The 27,094-nt window shown below is 47.7% G+C and overlaps 1 protein-coding gene across 1 annotated transcript in view; it reads right to left on the bottom strand.

Moving 5' to 3' along the window:
- AGPS (alkylglycerone phosphate synthase) overlaps positions 1–26,695 on the bottom strand; it is a 289,261-nt gene extending 262,566 nt beyond the window's left edge. The window contains exon 1 of the mRNA XM_075317376.1: positions 26,340–26,695. Within this exon, the coding sequence (XP_075173491.1) occupies positions 26,340–26,485 (146 nt within the window). The 5' untranslated portion in view covers positions 26,486–26,695. The remainder of the gene's footprint in view (positions 1–26,339) is intronic.
- Between the last annotated feature and the right edge of the window lie 399 nt (positions 26,696–27,094).

Here is a 27,094-nt window from a genome sequence, read left to right as displayed (position 1 = left end):
GCGCGGATAACATTAGTTGCTCCTCCACCTCCTCTGAGATCCGCTTGTGGCCACCAGGGTAGATCTGAGGATACCTGGTGGTGGGGCAGAGTTACATTTAGGCCTCTTTTTTCGTCCGTTTTTAGACAGGTACCAGAGACACGGACACTGGTCCGTATTCTGACGTGGACCGTGTGCAGCATGTCACACAGAGCGACATGTCAGTTTTTCTCTGGCAGCAGTGATGTCACATGGCCAGCACACTGATGTGATCCGTGTGACCTTAGTATTACACGTACAAGAGAAAACACAGTCTTTGAAATACAATGATTTTCTATACTTGCCTGTCTCAAGCGCTGCAGTCACTTGCTTCCGGACACGCTCATTATGCTCATGAATATTCACTGGACTCACCATGGACCCGGAAGCAGCAGCAGCGCTGGAGACAGGTGAGTATAGAAGTTCCTGCTGTCCGCGTGCCATCACAGATAGTACACAGAGATCACACTGACAACACACATACGCACCTACACCATGGACCATGAAAAACGTGTGTGTTTTGCATGGACGTGTGAATGTGACCTTAGGACTCATGACATTGACCAATTTTCTCGTCCAAGTGCTATCTGTTATTTTCACGCCTTGTACTAGGACCTATGATATTCTATGGGGTGGTGCCCATGTCTGATTTTTTTTCCTCGGACCAAGTGGTCCACAGTAGAAAAAAAATGTTTTTTAATAAATCAGTGACGTTTTATTTTGAGTAGAGGATGGGATCAAAATCAGCAATGCCAGTCTATGGATCCAAGGAAAATATTGGGCTGTACTCCAATGACACTCATGTGCAGTGCCATTTTTTTTTTTTTTTTTTTCTTTGCTCTCTACCCCCCCCAAAAAAAAACAAAAAAAAACACAACTGATCACACTGAGCAAAGTCTGATTACCACAAACAGACCACTTAGGGTACTTTCACACATCCGTTTTTTGCTATCAAGCACGATCCGGCAAAAAAACTGATGCAATGGATCCGGCGAAAAAAACGGATCAGTCGCATCAGTTTTCTTCCATGCGTTCCTTCTGTTTTTTGACAGATCCGTTGTGATACTGAGCATGCTCAGTTCAAAAAAGAAGGGAATTTTGTTTACTTACCGTAAATTCCTTTTCTTCTAGCTCCAATTGGGAGACCCAGACAATTGGGTGTATAGCTTCTGCCTCCGGAGGCCACACAAAGTATTACACTAAAAGTGTAAAGCCCCTCCCCTTCAGCCTATACACCCCCCGTACTGCTACGGGCTCATCAGTTTTGGTGCAAAAGCCAGAAGGAGGAAAAAATTATAAACTGGTTTAAAGTAAATTCAATCCGAAGGAATATCGGAGAACTGAAACCATTTAACATGAACAACATGTGTATACAAAAAACAGGGGCGGGTGCTGGGTCTCCCAATTGGAGCTAGAAGAAAAGGAATTTACGGTAAGTAAACAAAATTCCCTTCTTCTTTGTCGCTCCTTATTGGGAGACCCAGACAATTGGGACGTCCAAAAGCAGTCCCTGGGTGGGTAAATAATACCTCATATTAGAGCCGTAACGGCTCCGTCCTACAGGTGGGCAACTGCCGCCTGAAGGACTCGCCTACCTAGGCTGGCATCTGCCGAAGCATAGGTATGCATCTGATAGTGTTTCGTGAAAGTGTGCAGGCTCGACCAGGTAGCTGCCTGACACATCTGCTGAGCCGTAGCCTGGTGTCGCAAGGCCCAGGACGCTCCCACGGCCCTGGTAGAATGGGCCTTCAGTCCTGAGGGAACCGGAAGCCCCGAGGAACGGTAAGCTTCGAGAATTGGTTCCTTGATCCACCGAGCCAGGGTTGATTTGGAAGCTTGTGTCCCTTTACGCTGGCCAGCGACAAGGACAAAGAGGGCATCGGAGCGGCGCAGGGGCGCCGTACGAGAAATGTAGAGTCTGAGTGCTCTCACCAGATCTAACAAGTGCAAATCCTTTTCACATTGGTGAACTGGATGAGGACCCAAAGAGGGTAAGACGAAACGGGGATACCTTAGGGAGAAAGTCCGGGACCGGACGTAGAACCACCCTATCCTGGTGAAACACCAGGAAGGGGGCTTTGCATGACAGCGCTGCCAGCTGAGATACTCTTCTGAGTGATGTGACGAGGGTAAGGAGATGTCCTGATTGAGATGAAAAGTGGGCAAGGCAAATGGCCAGGGAGAAAACGCCTGAGCAGAGCACCACGACAGGAATATTTTCCACGTCCTGTGGTAGATCTTGGCGGACGTTGGTTTCCTAGCCTGTCTCATAGTGGCAATGACCTCTTGAGATAATCCTGAAGACGCTAGGATCCAGGACTCAATGGCCACACAGTCAGGTTGAGGGCCGCAGAATTCAGATGGAAAAACGGCCCTTGAGACAGCAAATCTGGTCGGTCTGGCAGTGCCCACGGTTGGCCGACCGTGAGATGCCACAGATCCGGGTACCACGACCTCCTCGGCCAGTCTGGAGCGACGAGGATGGCGCGGCGGCAGTCGGCCCTTATCTTGCGTAACACTCTGGGCAACAGAGCCAGAGGAAGAAACACATAAGGAAGCTGAAACTGCGACCAATCCTGAACTAAGGCGTCTGCCGCCAGAGCTCTGTGATCTTGAGATCGAGCCATGAATGTTGGGACCTTGTTGTTGTGCCGTGACGCCATTAGGTCGACGTCCGGCATCCCCCAGCGGCAACAGATCTCCTGAAAACACGTCCGGGTGAAGGGACCATTCCCCTGCGTCCATGCCCTGGCGACTGAGAAAGTCTGCTTCCCAGTTTTCTACGCCCGGGATGTGAACTGCGGATATGGTGGATGCTGTGGCTTCCACCCACAGCAGAATCCTCCGGACTTCCTGGAAGGCTTGCCGACTGCGTGTCCCACCTTGGTGGTTGATGTAAGCCACCGCTGTGGAGTTGTCCGACTGAATTCGGATCTGCTTGCCTTCCAGCCACTGCTGGAACGCTTTTAGGGCAAGATACACTGCCCTGATCTCCAGAACATTGATCTGAAGTGAGGACTCTTGCTGAGTCCACGTACCCTGAGCCCTGTGGTGGAGAAAAACTGCTCCCCACCCTGACAGGCTCGCGTCCGTCGTGACCACCGCCCAGGATGGGGGTAGGAAGGATTTCCCTTTCGATAATGAGGTGGGAAGAAGCCACCACCGAAGGGAAGCTTTGGTTGCTTGAGAGAGGGAGACGTTCCTGTCTAGGGACGTCGGCCTCCTGTCCCACTTGCGTAGGATGTCCCATTGAAGAGGACGCAGGTGAAACTGCGCGAAAGGGACTGCTTCCATTGCTGCCACCATCTTCCCCAGGAAGTGCATGAGGTGCCTCAAGGGGTGTGACCGACCTTGAAGGAGAGATTGTACCCCTGTGTGTAGTGAACGCTGTTTGTCCAGCGGAAGCTTCACTATCGCTGGAAGAGTATGAAACTCCATGCCAAGATATGTCAGCGATTGGACCGGTGTCAGATTTGACTTTGGAAAATTGATGATCCACCCGAAACTCTGGAGAATCTCCAGAGTAACGTTGAGGCTGTGTTGGCATGCCTCTTGAGAGGGTGCCTTGACCAGCAGATCGTCTAAGTAAGGTATCACTGAGTGACCCTGAGAGTGGAGGACCGCAACTACTGTAGCCATGACCTTGGTGAAAACCCTTGGGGCTGTCGCCAGGCCGAACGGCAGTGCCGCGAACTGAAGGTGTTCGTCTCCTATGGCGAAGCGCAAGAAGCGCTGATGCTCTGGAGCAATTGGCACGTGGAGATAAGCATCCTTGATATCGATCGATGCTAGGAAATCTCCTTGGGACATTGAGGCGATGACGGAGCGGAGGGATTCCATCCGGAACCGCCTGGTCCTTACGTGTTTGTTGAGCAGTTTTAGGTCCAAAACAGGACGGAAGGACCCGTCCTTCTTTGGAACCACAAACAGGTTGGAGTAGAACCGTGACCCTGTTGCTGAAGAGGAACCGGGACCACCACTCCTTCTGCCTTCAGAATGCCCACCGCCTGCAGAAGAGCCTCGGCTCGCTCGGGAGGCGGAGATGTTCTGAAGAATCGAGTCGGAGGACGAGAGCTGAACTCTATCCTGTAACCGTGAGACAAAATGTCTCTCACCCAACGGTCTTTTACTTGTGGCAGCCAGGTGTCGCAAAAGCGGGAGAGCCTGCCACCGACCGAGGATGCGGTGTGAGGAGGCCGTAAGTCATGAGGAAGCCGCCTTGGTAGCGGCACCTCCGGCGGTCTTTTTAGGGCGTGATTTAGACCGCCATGTGTCGGCGTTCCTCTGATCCTTCTGAGGCCTTTTGGACGAGGAGAATTGTGACCTGTCCGCACCCCGAAAGGACCGAAACCTCGACTGTCCCCTCCTCTGTTGGGGTGTTTTTGGTTTGGCTTGGGGTAAGGATGTTTCCTTTCCCTTGGATTGTTTGATGATTTCATCCAATCTCTCACCAAACAAACGGTCGCCAGAAAACGGCAATCCAGTTAAGCACTTTTTGGAAGCCGAATCTGCCTTCCATTCCCGCAGCCACAAGGCCCTGCGTATTACCACCGAATTGGCGGCTGCAACCGCCGTACGGGTCGCAGAGTCCCGGACAGCATTAATAGCGTAGGACGCAAATGCCGACGTTTGAGAGGTTATGGACGCCACCTGCGGCGCAGACGTACGTGAGTGCGTCAATTTGCGCCTGACCAGCTGAGATAGCTTGGAGTGCCCATACGGCTGCGAATGCTGGAGCAAAAGACGCGCCGATAGCTTCATAGATGGATTTCAACCAGAGCTCCATCTGTCTGTCAGTGGCATCCTTGAGTGAAGCTCCATCTTCCACTGCAACTATGGATCTAGCCGCCAGTCTGGAGATTGGAGGATCCACCTTGGGACACTGAGTCCAGCCCTTGACCACGTCAGGGGGAAAAGGGTAACGTGTATCCTTAAGGCGCTTGGAAAAACGCTTATCTGGATAAGCTCGGTGTTTCTGGACTGCCTCTCTGAAGTCAGAGTGGTCCAGAAACATACTCTTTGTACGCTTGGGAAACCTGAAATGGAATTTCTCCTGCTGAGAGGCTGACTCCTCCACTGGAGGAGCTGAGGGAGAAATATTCAACATTTCATTGATGGACGCAATAAGATCATTCACTATGGCGTCCCCATCAGGAGTATCAAGGTTGAGAGCGGCTTCAGGATCAGAATCCTGATCAGCTACCTCCGCTTCATCATACAGAGAGTCCTCTCGCTGAGACCCTGAACATTGTGATGATGTCGAGGGAATTTCATAGCGAGCTCGCTTAGTCGGTCTGGGGCTGCGGTCCGTGTCAGAGACCTCACCCTGGGATCCATGAGACACCCCGGGAAGACATTGCTGTTCCAACTGAGGGGAACCAGGGGACAATGATACCACAGTGCCCCTGGCTTGAGATGCCGGCCTGGACTGCAAGGCTTCTAATATCTTAGCCATAGTCTCAGAAAGTCTTTCAGTAAAAACTGCAAACTCCGTCCCTGTCACCTGGACAGTGTTAACAGGTGGTTCTCCCTGGGCCGCCCTTAGCAGAGGCTCCGGCTGAGAAAGTGCCACAGGGGCCGAGCATTGCACACAATGAGGGTCAGTGGAACCTGCCGGCAGTATAGCCGTACATGCTGCACAGGCAGCATAGTAAGTCTGTGCCATGGCACCCTTGCTATTTGTGGACGACATGCTGTTGTCTCCTCTGAGCAATACAGGAGGGTAAATAGCCACAAATCAACAGTGCACCCTACAGTGTAAAGTATAGACTATAATCATATAAACTATAAATACACTTCTGCACTAGTGGGGCCAGCACCACAGGTGCTGCTTACCGCCTGCGCAAAGCGTTTGTGTGGGCACCAGAATTCCTGCCTGGGTCTCTTTGAGCTTGTCTCTCCTCTCCAGCGTTAGCAGAGCTGAGAGGAATGGCTGCCGGCGTCCTGGGGAGAGGAGGGAGCCGTGGGCGTGACCCAGAAAAGTGCGGGAACTGGTGCCCCACTGTGCAGAGTGAGGGGGGTGGAGTATGCAAAGCATGCTCCAGCCCTCAGTGCTGCCGACCTGTACAGCGTCCCGCCCTTTCCCTGACTGGCAGGGCTGGGGGCGGGAAAAGAATGAGACTAGGCCGCAGAAGCCGGGGACTATAGTTATAAGCGCGGCCGCCGTATAAGCGCGGTCGGCGCGGAAGTCCCCGGCGCACTAACAGTCCCAGCCGCGCCGCAGGGATAACCATGGCAGCGGCGGTCAGCGCGGCAGTCCCCCTACACAAATACACTCAGCGACGCTGAAGTGTATAGTGGCACAAATGCAGCCAGCGCTGCTGTCCCCGGTGCACTAGCACACCCAGCAATGCTGGAGTGTTGCTGTGCGCGGTCCCCACGGGGACACAGAGTACCTCCAAGTAGCAGGGCCATGTCCCTGAACGATACTCGGCTCCTATCCAGCAGGGTCCTCAGGAGCTGTGGATGGAGCACGGTCTCCTGTGCCTGGAGACCGATGGGATCCCACTTCACCCAGAGCCCTAATTGAGGGATGGGGAAGGAAAGCAGCATGTGGGCTCCAGCCTCCGTACCCGCAATGGATACCTCAACCTTAACAACACCGCCGACAAGAGTGGGGTGAGAAGGGAGCATGCTGGGGGCCCTGTTATGGGCCCTCTTTTCTTCCATCCGACATAGTCAGCAGCTGCTGCTGACTAAGCTGTGGAGCTATGCGTGGATGTCTGACCTCCTTCGCACAAAGCATAAAAACTGATGAGCCCGTAGCAGTACGGGGGGTGTATAGGCTGAAGGGGAGGGGCTTTACACTTTTAGTGTAATACTTTGTGTGTCCTCCGGAGGCATAGCTATACACCCCAATTGTCTGGGTCTCCCAATTAGGAGCGACAAAGAAAAACGGATCCGTCATCGGATTCCGTCATAGGCCAGATGACAATGGATCCGGCGCCCATAGGCTTCCATTATACAACATGCCGGATGGCGCTGGATCCGGCGTGGACCTTTTTTTTTTTTTTGCCGGAGACAAAAAACGTTCCATGCTTCGTACTTTCCGGCAGCCGGACGAAGACATTTCGACGGATCCGGTGGACGCGGTATGCAACGCAAGGCCATCCGACACAATCCGGCGCTAATACAAGTCAATGGGGAATAAAACGGATCCGGCACCAGATCAGTTTTATCCGCAAATCGCCGGATCGTGCCTGACGGCAAAAACCGAATGTGTGAAACCAGCCTTAAAGATCTAATATTAGTGATTATTTCCCGTCACCATCACCCTGTGTAAATGTCTTCAATTTTCCATCCTGCAGTTCAGTATGTGATTCAGATATTAAGTGTCCTCTCCTGGGTCCAAAACCTGTACCCTGTCTGTTTCCCACATCAGCCAACCACAGTGCAGCTTTTATTTTACCAGAGGTGTTCAAAAAATGAAAGCTGAGCTCCGATTGGTTTCTCTTTCAGACAGTGTAGATAAAGGCGTAGTGCTGTGTATAGGAGGCGGTGTCCACCACATCAAATCCGGATTACAGAGGTTGGCCATCTCCTATCTCAGTAATGGGAAAGTATCACTGAATACAGATTTTAACCAGAATTGAAGTTTGGATAATGACTGATCAATTCTGGCAGAGAAAGAAGCAGATTTATCTGATAGGAAATAATACAAAGTTGCTTATTTCCATGTGTACTATTGATTTAGGAAGTAAAAATTAAAACGACGGTCATACTTTAAGGATTTTTAAGCCATAGAGCAATTGATATTGTATAAGGCTGCTTTCACACATCACTTTTTTTGCATCAGGCACAATCCGGCTCAAAAATCTATGCAACGGATGCGGCGAAAAAAAACTGATCCGTTGCATAAGTTTTTCCATGCGGCCCATCCGTTTTTTGATGGATCCGGTTTGATACTGAGCATGCGCAGTTCAAAAAAACCGCATCCGGTCTCCAGATGTGCTTTTTTGCCGCAGGATGCCGCATCCGGGGTCCATAGGCTTGTATTGTAAATCGCGACGGATCCGGCACGATGCGGTTTTTTGCCGCAGACAGAAAACGCTGCAAGCAACATTCCATCTGGCCGCCGCATTGGCTAAATATGCCATATCCGGCAAAAAACGGACGCAACGCAAGGCCATGCGGCACCATCCGGCGATAATGCAAGTCTATGAGGAAAAAAAAAAAATATCGCATCTGGCGGCAAAAAAACGGATGTGTTTTCTGCAAATCGCCGGATTGTGCCTGATTGCAAAAAACTGATTTGTGAAAGCAGCCTTACCCGATACATCTCTTGCATTTTGAAGTGTCACCTTTAAGCTATGTGCGCACAGTCTATGGAGATTGTGCAGGAGCCATGCGCACGTGGCGTATTAGAACGCAGCGATTCTGCTGCTGCCCGAATTGCTGCGTTCTAAGAAGTGACATGTCACTTCTTCCGTGCGGTTTGCATGCGGTCTATGGCAGGAGCTGCATGCAGAGCGCACGTTCTCTGCCAGCACCATGCGCTTCAGAATAGAGCTTTTCAGCTGCGCTCTGAAGCGCACCTTTTAGGTGTGGTGCAGAGCGCACACGTGCGCACATAGCCTTAATGCGTCATAGGAACTTTGTCACCAGGTTTTTGAAAAGAGCATGATATGGGGCAGAGACCCCGATTCCAGTGATGTATCACATACTGGGCTCCTTGCGGTTATTTTGATAAAATCCCTGTTTTATCTGCTGCCAATTTAGTAGTGATCTGAATGCTGAGCTATTTACAACCCCACCGTCAAAACTGATTGGCAGCTTTCTGTGTGCACTGTGCATAGGCAGAAAACCGCCAATCAGTGGTGGAGGCGGGATTATACAGCACTCAAAAATATGGAGGCCTACATGTGCCTGCTGATAAAAAAAAAAAAAAAAAAAAGTGTAAAAAAGGAACAGCACTCCCAGCCCTGCTATGAAAAATATCAAATGCACTCAACTTGGTAGGCCATGGCTCTAAATGTCAACCACATGAAGAAGCAACACAAGGGGAAAAAAATGGAGCAGCGCTCCCAATTGGTATTTCCAAGACAGCATATTCAGATCTAAGATGCAGTGTTTCAGCTACATTTCCATATAGCATGATTAAAAAAAAAAAAAAAAAAGCAAAAATGAAGAAGCTTTGGTGCACCCTTGGTCTGGCCAAGAGTTTGGTGCTCGGTTATGCCTCCTTGTCTGCATGTGAGGCCCTCCCTCAGCTTCTGACTGACAGTGCTCACTTCCCAGAGCGACAACTGTCTGAACACTGCCGGCGAATGTCTGTGTCCTTCCTTCTAATGCCACTGGCTGTACTTAGGGGTATATTTGTGCAGCCATCATTCGGAGAGTGCTCACTCTCAATCAGAAGCTGAGGAAGGACCTCAGTATGTATGCAAGGAAACGCAATGGTGCACCAAACTCTTGGACATGCCAAGGGTGCACCGAAGCTTCCTCATTACCATACAAATGAAAAGGAACCTGTCAGATTTGTCCTTTATAGGCTGCGGCCACCACCAGTGGGTTCTTATATACATCATTACAGAATACTATATATAAGAGCCCAGGCCGCTGTGTAGAACTGAAAATTCAGTTTATAATACTCACCTAATGGGCTGTGCGGTGCAGACTGGTCAGATGGATGTCACCGATCTCCAGTACTGGCGCCTCTTCTTTAGGCCATCTTTGTCCTTCTGAAGCCTGGATACATGACGCGTCCTACGTCCGCCACAATAGCCGGCATTGAGGTCCTGCGCAGGTGCACTACAATACTTTGATGTGCCCTGAGCAGGGCAGATCAAAGTGCGCCTGCGCAGGACACCAGTGTCGGCTATTGTAGCGGTCGTAGGACAAAGATGGCCTAAAGAAGAGGCACCAGTACTGGAGAATGGAGACACTCATCCGACCAGTCTGCACTGCACTGAACGTTTAAGTATTATAAAGTCATTTTATCATTCTACACAGCGGCCTGGGCTCTTATACACAACATGTTAGAACGCTGTATATAAGAGCCCACTGGTGGTGGCCGCAGCTTATAGTTGCCAGATCTGGTGACAGGTTCCCTTTAAAAGTTATTTCGATGGCCACTGGACCAGTAACAAGTACATTGGTTGTTATAGGGTCCAAGATGCCTACAACACAGTATAGCCAATTTAAAATGCATTGTGGGGGGTGAATGACACTTTAGGGGGAGCCTACTAACACAAAATGACTGTTCAAACCAACCACAGGCATTTGGTGCACCCTTAGGGTTTGTGCCCACGATCAGTAGTCACATAATTTTGGACGCAGCACACTTCAGCTGCGTCCAAAACGTTGTGATGTACAGTACAAGTATAGTGGATGGGATTCCTAGAAATCCCGAGCCAAATGCGCGTGTGCAGCGTGCAGTGAATATTTACCTGCAGAGCGGCATTCCTGAGCCGCAGAATGTCAATTCTGTGCTGCAGAGTAGCAAGTCTCCTCCGTAGGGAGAACACAAGTGAGAGACTGCAGCTCCCTGAACCCCGATTGTGTGCACGGGCAGTTGTGGTCTCCTGCGGAGGAGACTCGCAGCCCCACAGGTCAGGACCCACCACGTCCAGGACACAGCAAGTCCTGATCGTGTGCACATACCCTTAGCGTGGCTGGGAAGTTCACCTTTTCTCCTAATTATTTGCCAAGCACCTACGCCTTGTCATCCTTGATTGACGGTTCTGGTTTTACAAGGTGCCAGAGGAGTGTAGAGAACAAGCAGGTGAGAAACTGAACAAACTGGTCACATGTGGGTTAAAATGAGCAACTCTGCAATCCTAAAACTATCATTTAGTACAGAATGAACATAGCCTAGAGACAATTCAAAGAAAGGCTCTGGACGTCACCTTATGGCTTTATTGCTAAAGATGTAGCCGGACAGATTGATTGAATGAGACATTGTCAAGATTTAGCAACCACAACCAATAACAAAGTCAAAATACACACTAAATTATTTTGAAAAATTAATATATGACCAATAAATATTTCCATCTGGTGTCACACGTAGCAAGAAATGATTATAAAGTATCAGGGCGATACAAAGTGTTGTTAATGTGAGATTTGCACATAGTGAAGAAACTCGGGACTGATCAGATTACACATAGTAGGGAACGAAAACGGCTTGACTTAGCAATGCCAGGATCAGTTAAGACAATGCAACCCAGGCCTCTGCACAGGGCCGGGATCTGTCCGGCAGCACACGGGGGCCAGCACACAAGGCTCAGCCAGGGACCGCACATCAACTGGAAAGCAATGTTTCTATAGCAAAAATTCTTAATAAAATAGCAGTCCACTGTGCTTGCCATAATAACAGTATGTCATATGCGTGTACAGAACTTACAAGTTTAAATAAATAAATAAATTAAAAAAAACTTTCAAATTCTTGTGTGTGAAATTAGAGGCATCCAGAAGTACAGTAACAATCCACGTATTAAAGCCGTATGACAAGGAGGTAGTGGCCCAACGCTCTGTCCAGAACAGTGCCATGGCTTTGGCATACTTTATTAACAAAGACATGATAACTACACTGTGGTCCATAACACATCTGGAACTGTTGGCAGGAGAAAAAAAAAAAAAAGTTCTGTGGTTGTTGAGAAGTTAAGTTCCACATTTATCAAGTAGTTTTTGCCAATTGGTGGTTGGGGGGGGGGGAATTGTTACACATAATGCCCACACGCTGCATATGTGAAGTTGATTTGACATTAAGGCTACGTGCCCACAATGAGGGTTCAGAGTCTTGGGCACAGTGCGTGTTCGCTGCGTCCAAAACGCTGCGTTGTACAGTACAAGCACAGTGGATGGGATTTATAGAAATCCCATGTCCATTGTGCGTGTACAGCCCACAGCGTATACTGACCTACGGTGCGGCTTTTCGAACTGCAGCATGTCTATTGATTGCTCCAAAGTGTGCGAGTGTTCACCACAGGGGTGAACAGAGAAAAAGACCGCAGCGCCTCGAACCCCGATTATGGGCAGGGGCAGCTGCGGTCTCATGTGGAGAACACTCATGGCCCCGGAGAGGACACGCCGCATCCAGGACACAGCATGTCCAGATCGTGTGCACGTACCCTAAAGGGGGACATTGCTTCTAACAACCAATCATCTACAATAGGGACACTGAGCTAATTGCACCCCACCTCGTTACCACCGCCCTGAGTAACACACCAGGACATGACCGGTACACATTCTCTATGCTGGCATACACCGGGAACAACTACCTTCCCTCTTTCAGGTTGTGGGTACATTTAGAGAAGCAAGGAACACAATTGCCTAATTTTAGATTTAAATATCTGAAAAATAGAGAAGCATGCTTACAAAAAGCAAAAAAGAAGCAACAATAAAACAATTAAAAAAAGGCACACAAAAGGAAAAAAAACACTGAACAGTTTAAGGCTAAGTTCACATTTCCGCTAAAATCTATCAGTCACAATCCGCTGCTCTTGTAAACAGCGGAATCCGTTTAGCGGATTCCGCTGCTCCCATAGACTTGTATGAGCAGCGGATTGTGACTGATGATGCTGCGTTGCACCCTCCGCCCGACTGATCAGTCGTGGAACGACTGACCGCCGGGCGGGAGGAACGCAGCATGTAACGTTTTTTGAGCAGCAAGATCCGTCGGATTTCGCTGCGCATGCTCTCTGGCTCCCTGCACACGTCACCAGCTTTGGTTGGTTACCCGATATTTACCCTGGTTACGGTGCAAGGAGCCAGCGCTAAGCGGTGTAGGCCCGTAACCAAGGTAAATATCGGGTAACCAAGGTAAACATCGGGTGCTTTGCTGTTACCCGATATTTAGGCTGGTTACGTGTGCAGGGAGGCCGACACTTCCCCGCTCGGCCCCGCCCCCTCCCAAACTCCGCACGTGCGTACACACACACTCACCTGTCCCCAGCCATGCAGACAAGCACTGCCACTGACACCCTCGTCTGGCCCCGCCCCCCGCTCGGCTCCGCCCCCTCCCGCACTTTGCATGTGCACACACATACATACATACATACATACATACATGCACATACACACACTCACTCACTGATATACACTCACCTGTCCCCAGCCATGCAGACCGCAGCACTTCCACTGACATCCTCAGCGCCTGGCCCCGCCCCCCGCTCGGCTCTGCCCCCGAACTCCGCCCCCCGCACACAACGGAATCCGACAAAGAATTCTGTTCTTTGTCATCCGTTGTACAGCGTTGAACAGCGCATCAGTCACATGCGTCAAGCGACGCATGTGACTGATACAAATCAACGGAAATGTGAACTTAGCCTAAGGCTGTGTGCACAGGAAGTCTTTTTCCTTGCAGATTTTCACAAATCTTAAGCCAAAGTCAATGAGAATCCTGAAGTGTTGTGCACACGTTCAGGATTTTTTCCTTGCGGATTTGGTTGCAGAAAAAAAAAAAAAAAAAATTTGCAGCATGTCTATTCTTTCTGCATTTTTTGCTGTTTTCACCATTGAAAGCATTAGGGGAAAAAAACGCATTTAGGCTAAGTTCATACAGGGAATCTTTGGTGCGTTTTTGAGGTCACAAAGATGCACATAAATGCATGCATTTCCTTCCCCCAGCAAAGTCTATGAGATTTCTATTTTGCAGTCCAGACTGGGCATTTTTTTTGGCTGCATCTTGGCTGCGTTTTTGAAGATGCAGCATGTCAATTCTTCCTGCGTTTTTCCAGCATTTTTAAGCCCTTAGGCCCTGTGCGCACTACACGTACGTTTTTGCGGCGTTTACCGCGTTTTTGTGCAGACAACGCTGTGACATTGCTTCCCCAGCAATGTCTATGGGTTTTCAGAAGTGCTGTCCGCACACAGCGTTTTTTTTGTAGCTGCATTTTTGTGGTGACCACAAAAACGCAGCATGTCAATTATTTCTGCGTTTTTCACTCATTGAATGCAGTGCACAAAAATGCAGCCAGAAACGCGGTAAAAACGCACACAAAAAAACCCACACACCCGCTGTAAGGCTATGTGCGCACTTTGCATTTTTACCTGCGTTTCCGCAGCGTTTTGAACTGCAGCGTTTTCATGACAAAAGGCATGCGTTTTGATTCTCCAGCAAAGTCAATGGGAAATGGGGATTTCTTGTGTGCACTTTGCAGTTCAAAACGCTGCGTGTAATTTGCATAATTTTGGGCAAAAACTCAGCGTTTAAAAAAGCAGCATGTCAATTGTTTTTACCATTTGGGCTGCGTTTTGTTAACATTGAAGTCAAAGAGAAGTTGCAAAGCGCATTCTACATCAAAATCCTAGCGTTTTACATGCTTTTTTGATGCAGAAATCATGCGTTTTTGACAATTTAATTGCATGCATTTTTGACATTATATTAAGAGCATATGTCCCCACACACACACACAATTAAAATTACGCAAAACATTAATTTTACATTAATTTATACATAAATCTTAACAAAAAGCTAACATTTTAAAAAAATCAGCTATTGTGTATGATTTTAATCATGATATTTGTTATTTTTTTTCCCATTTTTTCATAGTGTTTGTATGCTAAAACTTTATTTAGCAGTGTCTTTGTTATCAAAACGCATCTGACTTTTAGCAATGAAAAAGCAGGTGAAACGCGGTAAAAATGCAGTAAAAACGCAAGCGTATTTATAGCGTTTTTGTGGTCAAAAGCAACTTTGGCAAATACTATTTCTGCCAGAGGATGCGTTTAGAACTGCAACTAACCTCGACGCAAAGTGCGCACATAGTCTAAAGACGCGGGTGCTTTTTTTGTGCGTTTTTGCAGACAAAAACGCACACAAAAAAAACGCAGCGTGAGAAAAAAAAAAAAAAAAAAAACGCCTAGTGCGCACATAACCTTTGACTGTGCGCACAGTGCGTTTTTCCACTGCATTTTTGCGCGTTTATTGGGTGTGTTTTTGTTCAGAAAACTGCATGACTATGCTTCACCAAAGTCTATGAGTTTTCATTTTTGCTGTCCGCACACAGCGTGTTTTTCTTAGCTGCGTTTTCATGTCAATTATTCCTGCGTTTTTCACCCATTGAGTTCAATGAGATGTTCAAAAACGCAATGAAAAACACAAATTGTAAATATAGCTGCGTTTCTATGACTATAAACGCAGTAATAAACACAAGGGGTTGGTAGTACAGTCACGTGTACAGGAAGAGGATTCCTTGTGTTGGTAAACACAGAAGCGTAAATCCTCCCGGTACCGCCACCGCTGGGTCCACCAAGCCCCCCTCCCCCCCCGTCCGGCGCCATGTCCGGACGGGAGGTGGAAGCAACTGCGAAATCAAAAGTGAACAGTAGAAAAAAATAAAAATATCATATTCACCTGTCTGCAGACTCCCGGGACACGTCCGATTGCTCCAGGACCTGGCGGTGATCAGCTGATGCGGTCACAAGACGGCATCAGCTGACAGTGTAAGTCCAGCGGTGAGACCGGCTTTTTACCACCCGGCCAGCTTAAACTATCAGCTGATATGCTGTCAGGTGACCGCATCAGGCGATTACCACCGGGTCCTGCATCGGACGGGAGTCTGCACAGAAGTGAGGGGTTTTTTTCTACTGATGCATCAGCTGATTGTATAAACGGCTTTTATACAATCAGCTGCTGTGTCATGCGATTCAGGCCCTTGAACCTGACACATCATCTGATCACTTTGCCTTCCTTCCGGCAACCCGATCAGATGACATTGGTTCCAGATTGGACATCGTTGGACCCTTGACCCAGGATTACTGCGGAGGGGGGGGGGGGTTCTTTATTTCAATAAAGATGGAGTCACTAATTATGTTGTGTTTTATTTCTAATAAAAATATTTTTATATATGGTGTGTTATTTTTTTTTATCTTTACTAGAATTTTATGGTGGCCATGTCTAATATTGGCGTGACACCATGAATTTCGGGCTTAAGGCCCAGTCACACACAACGACTTACCAGCGATTCCGAAAACGATAAGGTAAGTCGCTGGGAGGTCGCAGGTGAGATCTTACCAGCGATGCAGGAATGATACAGGTCGCAGTAGCGACCTGTATAATGATCTCAGCCGTCACTGTGACCCTGTCACACAGCGTCAAACACAGCGATGTGTCCTGCCCAGCAGGACATCGCCTTTGAAGAAAATGGCCTGGACCATTCTGCAACGACTAGAGATCTCACAGCAGGGGCCTGATCGCTGGTAGATGTCACACAAGATCGCTAACGGGATCGCTACGGCGTCACGGAAACAGTGACTCAGCTGCGATCTCGCTAGCGATCTCGTTATGTGTGATGGTACCGTTAGGGCCATCTGATAATACACAGCTGGCCCTAACCCCTTATTACCCAGCGAGCCACACTTTTACAGATTAGATTAGGGAGAGATTCTCTGCAAAAGAGATCACCCCATAGTAATTAGGACAGATCTACAATTCATACTGCTTCTCCCAGATCTGACAATGAGCTTTTATGGAGCAGACATCATAAAGGGTCTCATTCACCTAGTGAGTGATAGTTAGAAAACCTAACCTAGATAGTGAGAAAAACGTGCAGATGTGTCTTTTTAGATAGTGTATGTAAACTTCTGTTTTCTACTGTATATCTATGGATGGTGTTGATAATATTTATTCATTTATATAGCACTGTTAATTCCACAGCGCTTTACCCCATTGGGGCTCACAATCTAGAGTCCCCATCTGTATGTCTTTGGAGTGTGGGAGGAAACCGGAGAACCTGGAGGAAACCCACGCAAACACGGGGAGAACATACAAACTCCTTGCAGATGGTGTCCTTGGTGGAATTTGAACCCAGGACCCCAGCGCTGCAAGACTGCAGTGCTAACCACTGAGCCACCATGCTGCCCTTGATAGATTATTATCGATAGGTCATGGAAGTTTTGCGGTTCCCTAGCCATACGGACGCCTCTGGCATGGGGCTAGAGACGACCAGTCTTCCTTAGGGCAAATTGTCTTCAACTTTGACGTAGCACCTATTTGCTAATGAGAAAAAGGTTGCTCTTCCAGAAACGGTCTGCTATTTGCTAATTAAATTTTTCTGCGCAGAGATGATACCAGGTGTCCAGTGATATTGGAGTTACAAAACAAAGCAAATGAAGAGCATTGCACACAGAGCTGCTCAACTCCCTCAATCAAAAATCAAAAGTAAAGATAGCATAAGAAAAAAAAATTGAGAAAAATTTAAAAAAAAAAAAAAAAAAAAAAAAAAATTACTAATATTATTAAAACTTAAGTTATCTAATCCATAACAAAATGCCTTAAGAGAAAATAAGGGCAATTTTTGCACATTTTCTTTCTTTTGTATGCATTAGTTTTGCATAAAGTTGCCTCTTAGGCTGCTTTCACACCTCCGGTTTTAGCAGTGCCGCTCAATCCGGCTCAAAAACCTATGCAACGGATGCGGCGAAAAAAACCCGATCCGTTGCATAATTTTTCCATGCGTCCGTTTTTTGACAAATGCGGCTTGATGCTGAGCATGTGCAGTGCAAGAAACTGCATCCAGACGCCAGATGCATTTTTTTCCGCAGGACGCTGCATCCGGCATCCATAGGCTTGCATTGTAAATCGCGACGGATGCGGTTTTTTTCACAGCACAAAAAAAAAAAAAAAAAACGTGCCAGGCAACGTTCCATCAACCGCCGCATGGGCTAAATATGCCGCATCCGGCAAAAAACTGCCGCAACGCAAGGCCACGCGGCACAATACAGCGCTAATGCAAGTCTATGGGGAAAAACGCAACCGGCGGCAAAAAAAACTGGTTGCGTTTTTTCTGAAAAGCGCCATATTGTGCCGCTGAGCAAAAACTGGATGTGTGAAAGCAGCCTAAGGCCTTTTTTTTTTTTGCTGCTTTTTTTGGTGCAGTTTGTGGTCCTTAACTGCATGTATGACCTTCCCCAACAAAGTCTATGAAAAATCAGAAAGGATGTGCGCACATTGCTTCTTTTTTGCCTGCAGTTTCGGGATCAGAAAAAAAAAAAAGAAGCAGCGTGTCACTTCTTTTATGAGTTTTGCCACTGACAATGTTAACAAAAACGCAGTGGGGAAAAAAAAAAAACAAAAAACGCACCAACCTGTGTGATTTAATATTTCTATGCTATAGATCTTGCTTGGGACTCTCCTATCTGCCCCTGGTATCCAGGGACAGGTGGAAAGCTTATCCTGCATGTACAAGATCGAAGAGGTCACCTTCATGTATGTTCATTGCTGGGTACAGCATTTCTGATATTTGATAAAATTTTGCACTTTGGGAATAATCTCTTGAAGAATTAGAAAAAACGCACCAAAAACACAGGAAAAATGCATGCGTTTTTTGGATGTATTTTTCTGCCAGAAGGTGTGTTTTTTGCTGTAGAAACAAAACTACAGTGTGCGCACATAGACTTAGGCCCTGTGCGCACTAGAAAAAGGATTTTTCTCAAGAAATTTCTCAGGAAACTTCTTGAGAGTGAAAGATTAGCGCACCTGCATTCAAAAAACGTTTTTTTCCGCAAGTTGGTCCCTGCGTTATTTTACCATTATCTGTGGCAAAAAACGCAGGTACCTGCAGAAAAGAAGTGACATGCTCATTCTTTTTTTCAAGAAATTCTGCAGAAAGAATTTTCTAGAGAAAAAAAAAAAAAACAACAAAAAACGCAGTGTGCGCGCAGATATTTTTTTTTTTTCCATAGGTTTTGCTGCGGAATGTCTGCAGAAAGGTTACAACTATTTTCTCAAGAAATGTCTGCAGCAAAAACGCGGGTAAAAACGCAGTGTGCGCACAGGGCTTTAGACAGATTTATGAAACGTACGTAATTAGGTTCAATGACACAAGAGAACCTGATATCTGACGTATGTCGCTCAATCCACGGGCCCACTATCAGCCACTGGCTGTGTGGACTCAGCGGGGTACGTTTGACTTTGAAGCGCTGCGCTGTAAAAAGGAACCTGTCAGGTGCAATATGCAACCAGGACCACGAGCAGTTCTGGGTACGTATTGCTAATCCCTGCCTAACTCTCCCTGTATTACACTAGCATAGATAGAGAGATCTGTAGAAAATGCTACTCGCGGTTCTGGGTGCATATTGCACCTGACAGGTTCACTTTAAAACAGGAAAAATACAGTGCCATGTGAAAGTATTCGCCCCCCTTGAATTTTTCAACCTTTTCCCACATTTCAGGCTTCAAACAAAAAGATAAAAATGTTAATGTTATGGTGAAGAATCAACAACAAGTGGGACACAATTGTGAACTTGAACGAAATTTTTTGCTTATTTTAAACTTCTTTAAAAAATAAATAACTGAAAATTGGGGTGTGCAATATTATTTGGCTTCTTTAACGTAATACTTTGTAGCGCCCCCTTTTGCTGCGATTACAGCTGCAGTTGCTTGGGGTATGTCTCTATCGGTTTTGCACATGGAGAGACTGAAATTGTCGCCCATTCTTCCTTTGTAAACAGCTGGAGCTGAGTGAGGTTGGATGGAGAGCGTTTGTGAACAGCAGTTTTCAGCTCTTTCCACAGATTCTCGATTGGATTCAGGTCTGGACTGTGACTTGGCCATTCTAACACCTGGATACATTTATTTGTGAACCATTCCATTGTAGATTTTGCTTTATGTTTTGGATCATTGTCTTGTTGGAAGACAAATCTCCGTCCCAATCTCATGTCTTTTGCAGACTCCAACAGGTTTTCTTCAAGAATGGTCCTGTATTTGGCTCCATCCATCTTCCCATCAATTTTAACCATATTTTCTGTCCCTGCTGAAGAAAAGCAGGCCCAAACCATGATGCTGCCACCCCCATGTTTGACAGTGGGGATGGTGTGTTCAGGGTGATGAGCTGTGTTTCTTTTACGCCAAACATATCGTTTGGCATTGTGCCCAAATAGTTCGATTTTGGTTTCATCTGAACAGAGCACCTTCTTCCACATGTTTGGTGTCTCCCAGGGGCTTGTGGCAAACTTTAAACAACACTTTTTATGGATATCTTTGAGAAATGGCTTGCCACTCTTCCATAAAGGGCAGATTTGTGCAGTGAACGACTGATTGTTGTCCTATAGACAGACTCTCCCACCTCAGCTGTAGATCTCTGCAGTTCATCCAGAGTGATCATGGGCCTCTTGGCTGCATCTCTGATCAGTCTTCTCCTTGTTTGAGATGAAAGTTTGGATGGACGGCCGGGTCTTGGTAGATTTGAAGTGGTATGATACTCCTTCCATTTCAATATGATCGCTTGCACACTGCTTCTTGGAATGTTTAAAGTTTTGGAAATCTTTTAGTAACCAAATCCGGTTTTAAACTTCTCCACAACAGTATCACGCACCTTGCTGTTGTGTTCATTGGTCTTTATGATGCTGACCTTTATACAGAACACAGACTATCACAGAGCAGGTGCATTTACTATTTATTATTTCACCTTTGAATGAAGGGAATGAGAGAGAAGCGGCCGCTGATCGGCTGCAGGGTTCACTTGAAAACACGTCACTGGAACAGCACGGAGGAGAATACAGGGGCTGTCTCTATTTTATGCAAAATATTGTAATCAAGAAGGTGGTATCAGAGTCACTTTATTAACTGGTTATTTATGCAAAGTTTTATCAAACTTATAAAAAGTTGAGTGACATTATAATACATTATTTATCATCTCGCACTGATCCACACTTACAGCCGGTATCATACTCCAGAAGTGCCTCAACTCAGCTGTCTGATACTGAAATAGCTGTCAGCCCTGCTGACAGACCGATCCGGGACAGCTTAGCTGTGCTCCTATAGTGCTGGGGGTGAGCACATTATTGTGCCCGGCTTTATAAAGCCAATTTGACAGCAATTTCAGACAAGTGTGAACACAACCTGAAGGGACTGCGTTGGTCTTTCAGAGTCTCCGTCATACAAGTGACCATCGGAGTCAAAATTTGAGATAGAGCTATGTATCTCTAAAGCCTAAGTCACACGACGAGAAAATCGGTGCGAGTGGAGTGTGATAAAACATCGCATTCCACTCTGACCAATATTAGCCTGTGTGTCAGCGCACAAGCGATTATTTTCTCAGCCCTAATCGGACCGAGAAAACAAATCGCAGCATGCTGCAGGTGGAATGGGAGACTCGTTTCTCTCGCACCCATTCAAGTCTATGGGGCGAGAGAGAAATCGCACTGCACTCGCAGTACAACGTGAAGAAGGAAGAAGAAAGAAGGAGAAAAAAGAGGGGGGGAGGTTCAATTCCACAATGTTTTATTTGTATTTTTATTTACCATGTTAACTATATGGTAAAACTGACCTGGTGGTATGATTGCATAGGGCTGCACAAGTGAGAGCTTACCAAACATGCATAGTTGTTTTTTTGTTTATTTTATTTTATTTAAAGTGGTGTTAAAAAAAAACAAACAAACAAAAAAAAACTAGGAATTTGTGCCCTCCAAAATTGGCGCATTTGGCACCACTCTCTCAGACCTGTGCATTCTCGTTTTTCAGGCTCTGGGGCTGTGTGAGGGCTTATATTATCAGCCTTGAGCTGACATTTTTACTGATACCATTGTGGCGTAGATATGATGTTTCATTACCTTTTATTGTAGTGTTGCAGATACCAAAAAACTAAAAAATTCTGATTTTTTTTCTCATTAAGCCTTTTATTACAGATTATTTTAGTTTATATTGGTGATCTCTAAACCAACTAGGTGTTTTTTATTATTCTATTTCAATAAGGGGGTGATTTGAACTTGCGTTTTATTTTTTTTATATTTTTTTCAGATTTTTTTTTATTTTAAACTTGTTATTGTATTTACTAGTCCCCTAAGGGACTGTAAGCTGTGATTACGCGATCACTTGTAATCAAACCAATTATGCTCGTAATCCAAGGTTCCACTGTATCCGATAAAACATCAGTGTGCCCTCATCCGTGTTATACACTTGTGAGAGAGGCCGAAAAGCGTGAGCTCACCCAGCCCTCGTGAATGTGAGAAGCAGCTTGGAGCAACCACCTCCGACTCTGCACCCACTATACTAGTATCACGGACAGTTATGTATAAAGCACTATTAGAACGCAATAATAACATAGAAATAAACCTAGCAACTATTAGAGAATTATAAAAAATTAAAAAAAAAAAAAATTTTCATAAAACACCATAGAGCGGATTTCGCTTCTCAGGTTGTCCATCGGCGCTTTTACAGCCTGAATAGTAATTTCTAATATGAATGTGAAAGGTTTGTTCTCCTGTATAAAATCAATTCAGGTTTTAATCCACAGCATGACCTGATTAAAAAAAAAAAAATCACAGAATAGAAACACACAAAAGGTCTGTCCTTGATTCACCCAACACGGCACCCTCCGCTAAAGAAAAGCGCAAACAAGTTGTTCCCCATTAATCTCGCTTTATAACCACAGCAGTCCATTTATAGTGAGCAATTACTGATAGAGCGACAGTGATAACGACCTGTCATAATGATAACGACTTGTGTAAATATGATAGAAAGTTACACTTATTTAGTATATTAAATACATTTTCCCCCCATCTAGTATCATAGATATCATTCGAGGTACCCCCAACTCTCCCCAACAGCAGATGTTAGGGGGGCAAAAAAAAAAAGACTGGGCATGCTAAAATCCAGCATGGCTTATCTTTTTATTTTCACGTGAGATTATGTGTGACAGCAGCTTAATATCCTTTGCCCACTGAAAACATTTTCCCACTCAAGTGTGTTTAGAGAAGGGCAAGGGGTAATAATCACTCAGGATAAGTTTAGTTAAGCTTTAAATGATTTGTAGAGTCGGTATGAAACGATTAGCGTGACCCAGTTCATCGGCCACGCCAGTATTCTGTGGCCAACTGGACACGAGCCGTGAGAACTGCCTCTTACATGATCTTCTTTTGATTAGCGAACCTGGCAAGATGTCACATGTAGTGACATCACGGATCTTTATTTGATTAGCCGGCCTGGCGAGAGATCACACATAATGACTCACATCAAGAGGACGGGAGGAGAGAAGATCCAGCACCGACGTAATAAAAAAATTCTTTATTCAAAATTCATAAAAAAGTTAATTCCAACCAAGCGCAGAATATATTTTTACGCTTGACGCGTTTCGGAGAAAGGAGACTCCTTATTCATAAGCAACATGAATCATGCTTATGAATAAGGAGTCTTTCTCCGAAACGCGTCAAGCGTAAAAATATATTCTGTGCTTGGTGGGAATTAACTTTTTTATGAATTTTGAATAAAGAATTTTTTTATTACGTCGGTGCTGGATCTTCTCTCCTCCTCTTGATGGGACTGATTATTCAGCTGTGGAAGCCAAACCACTTGTTCCGTGCACCGGACCAGAAGTTGGAGATACCTGCTTTGGAGTGGTGAGCTGAACTAAATTCCTTATTTGTGTTTTCACACATAATGACGCCTGCCCGGTCGGCTAATCAAAAGAGCCATTTCAGCAACCATATGCCAAAAGCAAAGTGTATGACAGTCGAGGGATGGGTGTACTTTTTTTGTTGGAATTTACACCACTTTTTGCAGCATAAATAAAATTTTAGGTTGCACTTGGCCAAGGCCCGTTGTGCCCATTTTTCAAGAAGTAAACAGAGCTTGCCAAGGCTGGTGTAAAAATGCAAAAAAAACAAAAAAAAAGTAAAAAACCTTTTGCACAACTAAAATTTGTAACATTTCAAATGGTTTTATGCCATAAAACGGTCAATAACTACTTACTGCATAAAAGCCTAGCGCTCCAAAGAGAAGTATTACAATTGTAGCTATACTAGCAAAGCAGAGGTTAAATTATCACTGCTGTAAGAGGCCTTTATATATGTGAGGCTGCCACGGCTTCACACTGGTGAGGATGGCACATAATTGGCGCTATAGTCTCAGCCGCCCGGGAACGTGAAGATAATACGCGGATTGTTCCACCTCTGCATGTAAAACTGATTGTTCTGCAGAAACGTTTCCTACGACCCATTCTTGGGTCTCGATCCTCAGCCGTCGCCCTTTATTCTGCAGGAATTACATACTATATAAATAGCAGACGCTTTCAACAAGATAACAAGGGACAGGGAGATCACGGAGTGTCACATTTTATATCATTCTAAGCAAATCAGCTGAAAAATAGGAAGATTACGGTATATTCCTAGGAAATGGCCCATCAGACCCCGCCCTGCTGATACAATGTAACAGAAAAGGTTTGTCTGCAGAGCGGGAAACATCACTCAAACATCAGGTATCCGAGAAAGTATCAGAAAGACACAGAATAAAGGGAGAATAATGTGATGGGGCGTTATATCTGCGATATACAATACAAGTATATAAATAACAGGAGAACCTACAACTAACCACCTCCCGATCAGCCGCGGGGGCGTCACAAGACCAGGCAAAAGAATGGGCACACAATGCAGGGGATTGTCAGAAGATTCTCCAACAATCCTGTGAATTAGATCCTGTGATAGCTGCATTATATATTCAGTGCAGCGCTCTCACCTGGCCTCACAAAGCACAAGGGGCAGGCACAGGATGCCGTACAGGTCGACTCAGTCCGTCTGCAGCACCCGGTCCACCTCCTGCACACCCACCTCTAGCGCCATGCACTCAGCCCACCTCCTGCACACCCACCTCTAGCGCCATGCACTCAGCCCACCTCCTGCACACCGACCTCTAGCGCCATGCACTCAGCCCACCTCCTGCACACCCACCTCTAGCGCCATGCACTCAGCCCACCTCCTGCACACCCACCTCTAGCGCCATACACTCAGCCCACCTCCTGCACACCCACCTCTAGCGCCATACACTCAGCTCACCTCCTGCACACCCACCTCTAGCGCCATGCACTCAGCCCACCTCCTGCACACCCACCTCTAGCGCCATTCACTCAGCTCACCTCCTGCACACCCACCTCTAGCGCCATGCACTCAGCCCACCTCCTGCACACCCACCTCTAGCGCCATGCACTCAGCCCACCTCCTGCACACCCACCTCTAGCGCCATGCACTCAGCCCACCTCCTGCACACCCACCTCTAGCGCCATGCACTCAGCCCACCTCCTGCACACCCACCTCTAGCGCCATGCACTCAGCCCACCTCCTGCACACCCACCTCTAGCGCCATGCACTCAGCCCACCTCCTGCACACCCACCTCTAGCGCCATGCACTCAGCTCCTCCTGCACACCCACCTCTAGCGCCATGCACTCAGCTCACCTCCTGCACACCCACCTCTAGCGCCACGAAGTCAGCTCACCTCCTGCACACCCACCTCTAGCGCCATGCACTCAGCTCACCTCCTGCACACCCACCTCTAGCGCCATGCACTCAGCTCACCTCCTGCACACCCACCTCTAGCGCCATGCACTCAGCTCACCTCCTGCACACCCACCTCTAGCGCCATGCACTCAGCTCACCTCCTGCACACCCACCTCTAGCGCCATGCACTCAGCTCACCTCCTGCACACCCACCTCTAGCGCCATGCACTCAGCTCACCTCCTGCACACCCCTCTAGCGCCACGAAGTCAGCTCATCTCCTACACACCCTCCTTCAGTGCCACGCACTCAGCCCACACCTTCCTCACCTGCGGCACATCAACTTCCAGCACCCACTCAAACTGCTGCACCCACCCCACCAAGGCCACCTCTTGCACACCCACTCCCATCGCCATGCACCCAGTCTGCCTCCTGCACACCCACCTCACCTGCGGCACCCAGTCCACCTCCTGCACACCCACCCCACCTGCGGCACATCCACCTCCTGCACACCCACCCCACCTCCTGCACACCCACCTCACCTGCGGCACATCCACCTCCTGCACACCCACCTCACCTGCGGCACATCCACCTCCTGCACACCCACCTCACCTGCGGCACATCCACCTCCTGCACACCCACCTCACCTCCTGCACACCCACCTCACCTGCTGCACATCCACCTCCTGCACACCCACCTCACCTGCGGCACATCCACCTCCTGCACACCCACCTCACCTGCGGCACATCCACCTCCTGCACACCCACCTCACCTGCGGCACATCCACCTCCTGCACACCCACCTCACCTGCGGCACATCCACCTCCTGCACACCCACCCCACCTCCTGCACACCCACCTCACCTGCTGCACATCCACCTCCTGCACACCCACCTCACCTGCGGCACATCCACCTCCTGCACACCCACCTCACCTGCGGCACATCCACCTCCTGCACACCCACCTCACCTCCTGCACACCCACCTCACCTGCTGCACATCCACCTCCTGCACACCCACCTCACCTGCTGCACATCCACCTCCTGCACCCACCCAGTCTACCTCCTGCACACCAACCTCCCTCACTAACTCCACTTGCTGCACACCCTCCTCCCGCACCCAGCCCTCCTCCTTGACACACACATACCTCCCGCACCAGCCCTGCCCGCCTCACTTACCGTTTCTTAGGGATGGAAGGAACTGTCGGGGCCTTGCACTCGGTGGCAGTCAGGTCCGCTGCGGCCCCGGCCTGCAGGTGTCCTGTGAGGACCCTCAGCCTGCGCTGGGAACAAGCAGACCCCGGGGATCCCGCGGCGGCCGCCATGCTTCCGTGTTGTGCGGCGGAGGGGGGCCGAGGGGAGAGGTCACAGCGTGGGCACTATGTGGCTTCCCATCAGGCAGCGCGCAAGCCGTTACTAAGCAACCGCAGAACGCCACAGTGTCCAGCGCTCACTGGTCCTCGCTTCCGGATTCACCTGCTGGAGACAGGGCGGGGCGTCACGTGATACGTATGAGGCGTGGTTACGTTTTGACACTTCAGGGTGGGAGCGAGCGGGCGAGCGCGGGGTAACGGCCGGAAACAGGAGCGCGCAGGTAGCGGGAGCGCGCAGGTGGCGGGAGCGCGCACTGCAAGGCGGAGTCAGGACGTTCTAGATTGAATGTCGTGTTCGGGGCCGGATGTCCGCGCCACAAGGAGAGGATTTTATTTTTTAACGCTTGAAGGTCTGACATTTGTTTCTACATAATTAAAGGGAACCTGTCAGGTACAATATACACCCAGGACCACGAGCAGTTCTACCTGCCTAACTGTCCCTGTATCTACCGTAGTAGCATAGATAAAGAGATCTATAGAAAAAGTATTTCTAAAGATCCTTTATGATATGCTAATGAGCACAGGGACTAGTCACAAGGGCGTGGTTTCCCCTGGCTAGAT

The sequence above is a fragment of the Anomaloglossus baeobatrachus genome, chromosome 7 (assembly GCF_048569485.1).
Source record: "Anomaloglossus baeobatrachus isolate aAnoBae1 chromosome 7, aAnoBae1.hap1, whole genome shotgun sequence".
NCBI lineage: Eukaryota > Metazoa > Chordata > Amphibia > Anura > Aromobatidae > Anomaloglossus > Anomaloglossus baeobatrachus.
The sequence above is the reverse complement of the archived record's forward strand: the minus strand, read 5'-3'. Positions and strand labels throughout refer to the sequence as shown.